This window comes from Myotis lucifugus, unplaced genomic scaffold (assembly GCF_000147115.1).
Source record: "Myotis lucifugus unplaced genomic scaffold, Myoluc2.0 scaffold_292, whole genome shotgun sequence".
Lineage (NCBI taxonomy): Eukaryota > Metazoa > Chordata > Mammalia > Chiroptera > Vespertilionidae > Myotis > Myotis lucifugus.
Window position 1 is genome coordinate 441159 of NW_005871340.1, and position 10575 is coordinate 451733.

General features: G+C 52.5%; 1 protein-coding gene across 1 annotated transcript in view; it reads left to right on the plus strand.

Annotated features, from left to right (window-relative positions):
* Nucleotides 1-4499: 4499 nt before the first annotated feature.
* Nucleotides 4500-10575, plus strand: part of TBATA (thymus, brain and testes associated) — an 11789-nt gene continuing 5713 nt past the window's right edge. The window contains exons 1-5 of the mRNA XM_023763583.1: nt 4500-4546; nt 5817-6049; nt 7907-8062; nt 8904-8987; nt 9331-9341. Coding sequence (XP_023619351.1) covers nt 4500-4546; nt 5817-6049; nt 7907-8062; nt 8904-8987; nt 9331-9341 — 531 coding nt within the window. The remainder of the gene's footprint in view (nt 4547-5816; nt 6050-7906; nt 8063-8903; nt 8988-9330; nt 9342-10575) is intronic.

Here is a 10575-nt window from a genome sequence, read left to right on the forward strand (position 1 = left end):
TCTACCACTCACTTCTTTTTACCTGTGTGACTTTCTAAATAAACTTTATAGTTTGAGTCTTGGCTCTGAATTCTTTCTTAACCAGAACTCAAGTACCAAGGTTGCTGAACCAAGGGCCAGTCTGACCCCACCTGTCTAACATTTGGTGCTGTTCTCACCGCTCCCAACATCATCTCCATCAAAAGACTACATTTGGAGACAGAAGAGCAAGCCCCAGAGGGGAGAATACTAGTATATTTGCAACACATATCACTAAGGATTTCTCTGATCGTCAGTTCCCTCATGTGTAGGGTTAAATGAGATAATAGAGCACAGTGCCTGGCGAGCAGGGCTCCATAAAATTTTATGTTGCTCCTCTTATAACCGAGGCAGCAGGCAGGAGGACTGTACTGCAAACCATTTCCAGGCAGACAGACTCTCTCTCCTGTTTTTGACACTCCACGAAGAAAGATGTCAGAAGGTTTTCCTCAACGATCCTCACAAACCAGTGTTGAGGGCAGTCCCTAAAGTATCCCCTTTGTCCTTCCAGCTGCCATCGCTTGCAGATCGGGGTCCAGTTCTAAATAATACCATCGAAGGGTTAGGAGGTGCAACGGGGAGGGTGACAGTGGCTTTTACTCTCAGCTGTGTCAGCTCGACGTGGGGGCTCCCCAAGTGAGTGCAAAGCCACAGGGAGGGGCTGGCCAGGAGGGAAGAAAGCCCTCTCTGCTTTCAGACATGTTGTCATTTATCATAACAGTCAGCAGGAGGCCCAGAGCATGGAAGAGGGGCTTTCAGGGTGGGTTCAAAGGCTCACCTCCTTCCTGCTGAGACAGCCCAGGTAAAGCCAGAGCTCAAATGGGGAACCTTCTGACCTGTGTGGATGGAGAAGCCTTTAGGGCAAGGCCAAGATCAGAGGCCACCCCCTGATGTGGTATGAATCCCCACCTCTCAGCAGAAGGACTTGGGTTTGCCTCTGGCTGTCCTTCTTCCTTTTGTTCCTCCCCAGCAACCAGCAGCCATTGGAAGGAGGAAGACAGCGGGTCTAGAAGCATCCCAGCCGCTAATATGAGGCCAGGGGAAGTGAGGATAAAGACCCTGGAGTAGGCCCATCCCCATCAGTTTTAAGGGCCAGAGGCTTCACTGCTAGGACAGCATCAAGCACTTTGTGCAAACCTTTCTGTGATTTATGAACCTGCTTGCACCCTCGCAGCCTCATCTCACCACAGCCCTGTGGACTGAGCACTGTCCTTACCCCCAGTTTACAGCTGTCCACGCTGAGCTCAGAGAACTGCTTACTTCCCCAAAGCAGCCTCAGGCTACACACCTATCCCACCTTATAGTCAGTTCTGCCTCCCTCAAGATACCAACAATAAAGATACCATGAATTACCATTTTTTAGCATCTCTTATGTGCCAAGCATATAGTTATATAGGTACATCACTTCCATTAGCTCATTTGTCCTTCAGGAGGACCCCAGAACTAGGGGAGAGTACCCCATGTTAAAGGCCCAGAGAAGGTAATAACAATAAGAGAGCCGACGTGGTGCCAGGCACTGTTCTAAACACTCTAATGTACAATCATTCACTCAATCTTCCCAACAATCCTGTGAGAATAAGCAGAAGTATCGCTTGCATTTCAGAGATACAGAAATTGAGGCTCAGAGACATCAAGTCCATTGTCTGAGGCCACAGAACCTGGATTTGAACCAAGGAAAGAACAGAACTGGGATTTGAACCAAGCATTCTTACCACCGATCCGCGTCTGGGAGTACAGGCCACTTACCCAAGTGACACATCTAGAGAGTGTCAGAATTTATTCGAAACCCTGTCCCACTGAAAACCCAGGATCTTTCACGCAGTGATTCCACCTCAGAGGGGTTAGACGCAGTGGTTCTCAACTTCTGGCCCTTTAAATACAGTTCCTCATGTTGTGACCCAACCATAACATTATTTTCGTTGCTACTTCATAACTGTAATGTTGCTACTGTTATGAGTCATAATGTAAATATCTGATATGCAGGATGGTCTTAGGCGACCCCTGTGAAAGGGTCATTCAACTGCCAAAGGGGTCGCGACCCACAGGTTGAGAACCGCTGGGTTAGAGGGATACTCTGGGTCAAGTCTCTCCATCGAAGGGACAGCTTTCTGCTCATCAATCCCAGAAACGGGATGCAGAGAGGCAGAGCCCTCCACGGTGGCATCGGGCCGGTCAGACTGACAAAGCTGGGACCCAGCCTGACCGACTCTCTTTGCCAGTTTTTCCCTCTCTGCCTGCTGGTCGCTGGCTGAAACCGGCCCCTGCCTCTCATTCTCTCCGTTGGTCCCCATTGAAGGCACTGAATGGGAGGTGGAGAGGGAGCGTGGAGGGAGAGTGGGTCTTCAGTGGGTAGGAGGAGCTAGGTGGGTGGGGGTGAGGAGGGGGGTCCTGGGGAGTGGTTCTGGAGTTGTGGGGAAGGGGTAACCTAGCAACCACTGGCTTATGCAGTCACAAAGCAGGCAGTCTTGTCCACAGAATCCCAAGCCTTCCCTTTGTCCTCTTGCTCCTTCCTGCTGGGGCACAGGGGCTCTCTCCCTCATGCTATAGTGAGCATTTGCCTTGGTGAGTCCAGGGATCTTTCCAGGGGAGGAAATGGACATGAGCCGGTCTGGGGCCCAGGGGAGGGCCCAGAGGGGCCGAGATGGGTAAAGGAAGTTCTGTCCTAGGATTGAAGTGAGCGTTCAGACTCCTTGTGCCTGGCTGGCTGGGGGCCCAGCGGAGAGGGATGTGGGGGGAAAAGACAGGTGGGACTTCTCTACAGCAGCTGGGGGGGTGACCCTTTAGGGTCTTATAAAATCAGTTTAATGGATCACGCCTAACACTTACAAGAAGCAAACAAGTAGGATGAAACTATCAGTGAGCATCCTATGTAGCAGGGTAAGGATTGCTTCAGTTTCACATACACACAAGCATGTGCACATGTATGTGAATGGAGTCATGATGCAAAAATTAAGTTTTCTTGCCATGGTCACAGTCAGGAGCATTTGAACGTTTCTGTTTTAACGACTACCTTTGCCTGTTGGCAGGTGCTTTGGGGGCTTCCAAATGCCCTGTTCTCCAGCCTGCAGCCTCTAAGTGCTCTGGAGTGCAGCCCCCATGCCCGCCCCCCCCCCCCCACCCCCATGTCCAAATGTTCAAAGCTTCCTTCAAAGGAAGCTCTGCCAACTGTCTTCCTTTTTCTATTGTTGTTCTGGGTTATTCTGTGTTTCGTATGTTTTTTGTTTTGTTTTGTTTCTGTGGGGTGTGTTGTTGTTTTTTTTTTTTAATAGTTTTGTTGATTTCAGAGAGAGGAAGGGAAAGGGAGAGAGGGATAGAAACACCAATGATGAGATTCATTGATAGGCTGCCTCCTGCACGCCCCCTACTGGGGACTCAGCCTGCAACCTGGGCATGTGCCCTGACCAGGAGTCAAACTGTGACCTCCCGGTTCACAGGTCAATGCTCAACCAGAATCACACTGGCCTGGCTGTTTGTTTTTCTGTTTTTCTTTTTAGAGAAAAGATCAGGAGTCTTTGAGTCAGGTTGCCTGGTTTCTTGCCGTCTGACCTCAAAGTCTCTCCCCTTCCCTGATCTCAGGCAATTCTCCTCCATCTGAACTTGATGAAAGGCTGGCCCTGGAGGGGTCTCTGGGGTCCCTTGCAGATTCTGTAATTATGGGGGTTAATTCTCAAAATGCACTGTTTCCTTTTCTAACTCCAATCCTGACACCTGAACCCCCCAACATTTTGGGTATATGAATATGTGTATACATTTGGGTCCGTAGATTTAGATCAATTACCATTCTTGGCTTTGACACCTATCATCTTTCATCCACGTCAGTTAGTTTATTTAATAATATAATGGACACTCGTAAGTGCATCTCCCAAACCAAGAACGAGAATATCACCACTAACACATCTTATGTGCTCTTCTCCCAACTCTCCCCTCCCCACCCGCTCTCAGAAAGAGCCACTAGCTGAATTTTGTGTTTACCATTTCCTTGCTTGTCTTTTCTTGTTTCATCACATATTTATATACTTTTACTTGCTTTTGAATTTTATTTTTTATAAGGATCTCAGGCCATATGGCCTTTTGCCACTTGCTTTCCTCATCTTAGCGTTATAGTTGCAAGACTCATCGATGTAGCAGTGGTTCATCCATTTCAATTACAATGTAATGCTCATTGTCAGAATGTACCACAGCTTGCTGATGCACTCTTCTGCCACTGGACACTTGGATTGTCCCCAGTTTTTACTAATCTGAACCATGTTAGTTTGACTATACTTACAGATAGCCCCAGTTGTACATCTGCAAGGGTTGCTGTTGGTTATATACCTGGAAGAGGAATTGCTGGATGATATAGCATGCAAACATTCAATTTCGCAAGATATTGCCAATGCTTTTCTCCCCAAGTGTCTGTTCCAGTTGATTTCCCACTGCCAGTCTATAAGATGTTCTGATACATATTCAACATGGATCTTTGTTCTGTTAGAAACCGTACAATGGCTGCGGAGGTGAAGACCCAACCAGCTGAACTACCCCGGGCGAGGTGAGGCCCCAAATGCCTACCCTGCTGACCGAGGAGGTGGTAGGGACAAAGGGGGCCTCAGGGGAACTCAGCAGACTGGGAGTCCAAGAAAGGCAGTCCTTCCTCACCTCCCACTGCCATCAACTAGGCCCTGATTGGCTTCTCAGGCCTGAGGTACCACAGGTCGCAGGCGGGAACCCTCTCTGGATGGGGAGAGGATGTGATGGCAGGGGCCAGGGGCACTGAGCACAGAAATTCCAGGGGTTTTCAGGTGGTGACTTTCTGTTAGTTGGGGTTTGGGGAGGCCAGCTAACTATGACTTTCAGAGAAGGTTTGCTTTATTTCTTTAAGTCCCAGATCTCTTAGAGGCGGCCGGAGAATGGAACGGGAAACTCAGGGGCCTGGTCAGCAAATTCCTCAGAGGGTCCAGAACAGCTTGCTTAGCATATCCAGAGTCCATCTGTACCAGAGAGGGACTCCCTCCAGCCAGGGTCACCGGGAGAAGGGAAAGCCAGGCACCAAGGACCAGCCCACCGTTGGATCCTTGCTGGACCGACTTCGACCTCATCCACCAGGGGAAAAAGCACAGCATCCTTGAGAGGGAAGGGGTGCAGGGTGGAGGACAGAGAACCTGAGACGGCTTGTCTCCAGTGAAGTGAAGCAAGAGCTTGAAGCTTCCCTGCAGCGTCGCAGCTCTGAGAGCCGCCGCATCAGCTGGGCGTCTCCTGGGAGGGCCCCGGGGGGCAAGGACTTGCTGGTGTAATCTGGCCTTGGGGACAGCTTTGGCCCGCATGCTGTGTCTGGGCCAAAACTGCCCCTGATGGCATGGGGGAGGGTGACAGCCTGTAGCTGGCTTCTCTTGGGCAGCCAACAGTTTGGCTTGGGGAGAGGCCCTTGCTGGGGCCAGCCCTCTGGCTCGGAGGTGTATATAATGTGTCTTTGCTCCAATCCAGGCATTTGGATGCCTGGTGGGTCTATAGCTTCTCTTTCTGGCTGTAGAGATGGTCTGTGAAAGAAAGCTGGGGTCCCGGGGAATTCTACCTGTGTTTTCTCAGATGGATTCCAGCTTCCTACTAAGGCACCTGAGGAAGACAGAAGCCTCCCTGGGACTGGATTGTCCCAATTGGGAGGAGACCCTGTGGGAGGCCCAACTTGGAGGCCGGCGGGTGGCAGAGAAACCCTGGAAACCACATTTCAGAGTATCTCAGGAATGGACTCTGAAAAGCCCCAAGCTGGGGCAGACACTGCTGCCAGGAAGCCTCATTAGCTTCTCCTTGACCTTCTTCTTCAGTCCAAAGGCTGAGCCAAAGGCTGAGAAGTCAGAGCACAAGCCAAGAAGCTACGGGGTCGAAGGGCCCCAGAAAGAACCTGTGGTCCCAGGTGTCGTGGATTTCAAGGTGGTCCGAGAGGAACTGAGGACCGCCAAGCCCGAAACCCCTAACGCCTACCACTTCGGCCGCCTCAGCCACTCCTCCTTCTTCTCCCGGCATCACCCCCACCCCCATCGTGTGACCCACATCAAAGGTAGGGCTGGGGTAGGCCAGGGCCTGGTGGGCAGTGGAGGAGGGGTGCTCTTAAAACCTGGAAAGGGAGGACCCAGTCTCTATTTCTAGGGTGAGGCCCAGAGAGGAAGGGGATTCAGCCAGGGTCACAGAGTGGCTTGGCCACTTGCAAGCACTTGACCAAGCCAAGAGTTGCCTTGGGGGCAGGCTCCAGGGGCAGACTACATGTCCCTACAGGGTTTCCCTTGCTGCGGGTCCTCCCCCTCACAAATCAGAGAAAGGGATGAATGTTTTGCCTCTGAGCTGCACTTGGTTCACAAACACAGGCCATTTCATCCTCAAGTATCTACTGAGTGTGAACTGTGCCCGAGTCAGGCACTTTTTTGGACCCTGGGAATATGACAATGACCAAGACAGGGAGCTGACTCTCTGGTGGGGAAGAATAGGAAATAGATGAGGTGTCAGAGCATGGGAAGTGCCAAGGCTACAGAGGGAAGACACGACCGAGAAACATGACTTTTGAGTAAAGAACTAAAAGAAGAGAGAGCATGAATCAATCATGTGGATGTGGGGGGATGGAGGGAGGACCAAGGGCACAGCAAGTACAAAGGCCCAGCAGCAAGGAGGCCCATGTGGCTGGAGCCGAGTAATGGAGAGAAGGGAGATGCAGCAGAGAGGCAGTGAGGGCCCCGGTCACTGCAGTCGTCACGAAGCCATCTCACCGAGTCGGCTGAGAACCACTGAGAAGCTGAGAGCAAACATGTGTCAGGCGTGATCTACTGGCCTCTGTGGGGATGGTGGCTTGGACCAGGGAGGTAGAGGTGGGAGAGTTAGTGGTCCGGCTCCAGAGATATGCAGAAGGTAAAGCCAACAGGATTTGCTGATGGATTAGAAATAGTGTGAGAGGAAGAGGGGGATCAATGTTGACTCCTGGGCTTTTGGCTTGAGGAACTGGAAAACTGGGACAAAAAGACTTCAGAGGGGACCAGGGGAGGAGAGGAGACGAGTCAAGAGTTTGGTCTAGGACTGAGAGATGCAAAATGTGAGATCCTTTTAGACATCCAGGTGGAGGCACGGGGCGGGCAATTGGGTCTGGAGTTCAGGGGAGAAACACAAACAGGAGAGCGATTCAGGTACGGATGGTGTTTGAAGTGGGCCTTGATGGGCTCATCCAGGAGACTGTGTAGATACAAGAGACGAGAACCTGGGGACGGAGTCCCAGGGACCCCAAGGCTCAGAGGCTGTGAGGAGGAGTACGCAGCAGAGGGAATGAGGAGTGGCTGGTGAGCCAGGACGAGCCAGGACAGTGAGGGGTCCAAAAGGAAAGTGTTTGGGGAAGGAGACAGTGAGCAACCATTCTGCCCCATTCAGGCTGGTCCTCAGAGCGTAACTGTCCAGTAGTAACAATATCACACAGACCTTAGGCCAAAGGGTCCTCATGTGTAAACCGCCTGCCACCGCCTCCAGGCTACCCGGCACTCGGCCCTGCACAGGCTGACAGATGGAGAGACGTTTCATCCAGGGAGTTTAGCTAAATCTCACTCCCTGTGGTTTGAGCCCAGGTCCCTCTCCACACCCAGGGGTCCCTTTTGAGGCTGCTTGCCTCTCTCTGCTCACACCTGCAGTCATTGCTGTCATCGAAAGCCCACAGGACCTCAGGACGAGGGTCGCAGGAAGCCCGACTTGCTGCGTGACCCTGAGCCCATCCCTTCGTGTCCATTCTAAGTGCCCCGGGGGTAATGTCTAGGTGGCTGCAGAGGCTCTCCACGCTCTAACGATCTACGGGCTCTGGTTACTGGAAGTGCTCTACCTACCCAGCCTCCTGGAGCTATTGGGGTCCACGCAGCCACCCCTTCCCACGGCCTCTGTCCCTTCACAGATCTCACCGGGAAGCCCGTCTGTGTCGTCAAGGACAGGTTCTCTCTGACCGCCTTGCCTCGAACTGCACTCCTCTCCCCCTCTCTGATGGGGATGCCTGCCCTCTTTATCCCTGTTGGAGACCCACAGTCCAATCGGGATCCCCGGCTTAAGCCAGGTGGGTGCTGGGGCCACAGACCTCTACCTTGGGGCTACACCTCTCCCCAAGGGCTGCCCCGCTTGGGTGGGTGCCTGAGAAGGAAGTGGGATCTGGTCAGGTACCCCGTTTTCCCCCTCATTTCCTCCAGCTTTGGCATCTGCATTATTCGCCAACCCCGAAATCTCAGCAATGTGCCCCTGCTTGGGTTTGAGGTGTTTGAGGAGTAACCACAGGGGAGGACAAGCAGATTTGGGCACATCGTGGGACTTCAGGCCGTAGAGGAATGATACTGGAAATTATTAGTACTTGTACTGAGGCACCAGCCATCAGAACAGGCAGCCACACACAGCACCACAGCGCGCTCTGAGGCCTCTGCTCCGCGGGCTGTGCCCTTTCTGTTAGGGGTGCAGGCCAGGGGTTGGGACAGCCTGCAGGGCAGAGGTTTGGAAGGATTGCTTGGTGCTCTGTACCGCCCTCTACAGGAGCAGTTCCATATTTTAGTAACTGGCACTGCATAGCAACTGCATCTCAATCTTGGCTTCAGTTTCCTAAAAGAGGCAAAGCTAGATTAAACCACTTGCATTTTGGCACAAATAACCAAATACGGTCCAATGTCTCCCATAAAATCATAGGCTAGGACATTAAGGGCCCCCTCCATACCCACCCTCCCACCCACCAATGGTGTGACGCCTAATCCTTCCCGGAGGGCACCGTCTCCCCTCCCCTTTAAGATGCAGATGGAAGGCTGGGAGGACAGGAGGCTCTTCCACTCACAGCATCCCCAACACCTGGTGCCACAGGGAGGGTGAGGAGGAGGGGCCCAGACAGCAGTTGCCAGGATCTTGTCCCCTCCCCGCAGAGGCCTGGAAGAAGGAGTTGAAGGAACTGGCTTCCCAGGTGGTCATCTTCAGCAAGGAGAATGAGCCGAAGAACAAAGAGGTGGGTGCAGAGCAAAGGAGCTACCTGGGAAGAGATGAAATGGAACCATCTCTTTGTACGAAAATCGTTCCCAAGTCCGATCACACTGACCAGCAGGAGAGCAAGTGTTCATTGAGATGTTGCTGTCCGCACCGAGGAGGAGGAGGAGCCAACAAGTACCAACCCAAGGGCCGCAGTGAGGGCTCCAAGGATCAGAGAACATACCCAAGAGGAGAAATCCAAGAAGGGTTCTTAGTCCAGAGGTGGAAGGGGGAGGCATCCTAGTGGAGGCACGCAGCTCAGAAGCCGGGAACACAGGACCCCTCTAGAGAGCGAGGAGCTGAAGTGCAGGGCCTGGTGGGCAGCAGCGGAGGAGAAGGTGGAAAGGGGCCGACTTAGAATGTGGGCAAGACCAGCTTGCTCTAATTTCCGAACTTAGTGTAAGTGTCTAATCTCATAAGGAACGGAGAGTCACTGAAGGTTTTCAGACAGTATTGGGGTGGCCTCGTGGGAACTGTTTGCTGACCAGTAAAGACAAGTGGGAGGCAGCTTGAAGGTCGTAGGAACTGGTCCTAGGACAGGCCTGGCCCTTTGTGGATGAGTCTCGTTCTGCGCTTGTGCTGGGCAGCAGAATTCTCTGCCCTGCAGCCACGTCACTGCAGCTCTCGGGGCAACGGTCTGGGTCTCAGGTTTCTCTTCTTTAAAAGGGGAAGAAGGATGCTACCAGTCTTAATTGAAGTTGCAGGGTCTAGAGGCCCCAGGCCTTGTGCCCATTGGCCTGGCTTAGGAGGGTTTCCCGGGGCTAAGAAAGGATGCCAAGCTGTGTGAGACAGACCTGGGGGCAACTGAGCTAGGAATTAAGGTAGGTGTGTGTGTGTTGGAGGTGGGGGAGGGGCTTGGCATAGAATACTGTTTTCAAATCTCTGATGAGCTTGGGGAGGGATAGCAAGGAGGACTTGCTCAGGACCATGGTGAGTGAGGAGGGGTCGGGGGAGTAGGTAGGAGGCCAGCATTCAACGAAGTTCCAGGAGGAAGAGCTTCGCCTGTATGGAAGGGCCCCCTGCTGGGGAAAGGGGTCTAGGACAGTGTGGGGCTGGCCTGGTCCACATCCTGGGTCCCTGCAATGCTGTGATGCTGAGGTTCCAGGAGAGGAGGAGATGGGCGCCCTGGAGATGTGAGCCAGCTTCCTTCTCTTCTTTTCTCTTCTCTTCTCTTCTCTTCTCTTCTCTTCTCTTCTCTTCTCTTCTCTTCTCTTCTCTTCTCTTCTCTCTTCTCTCTTCTCCTCTCCTCCCCTCCCCTCCCCTCCCCTCTCCTCCCCTCTCTTCTCCTCCCCTCCCCTCCCCTCCCCTTCTCTCCTCTCCTCTTCTCTTCTCTTCTCTTTTCCCTCTGTCTCTTATCTATCTATCTATCTATCTATCAATCATTTATCTATTCTCTCTCTCCCCACCCCTCCCCACACCACAAATAGACGCCACTCCTATTCACTTCACAAGCCCTCTCTTCTCTTCACAGCAAGGCACAGTCACTGCTCAGCTCTTGCCTCGGTCGCCTAGCTATTGGCTAGTTTATTTATCGCCTCCCTATCTCAGGCTAAGCAGATGGACTTAACAGAG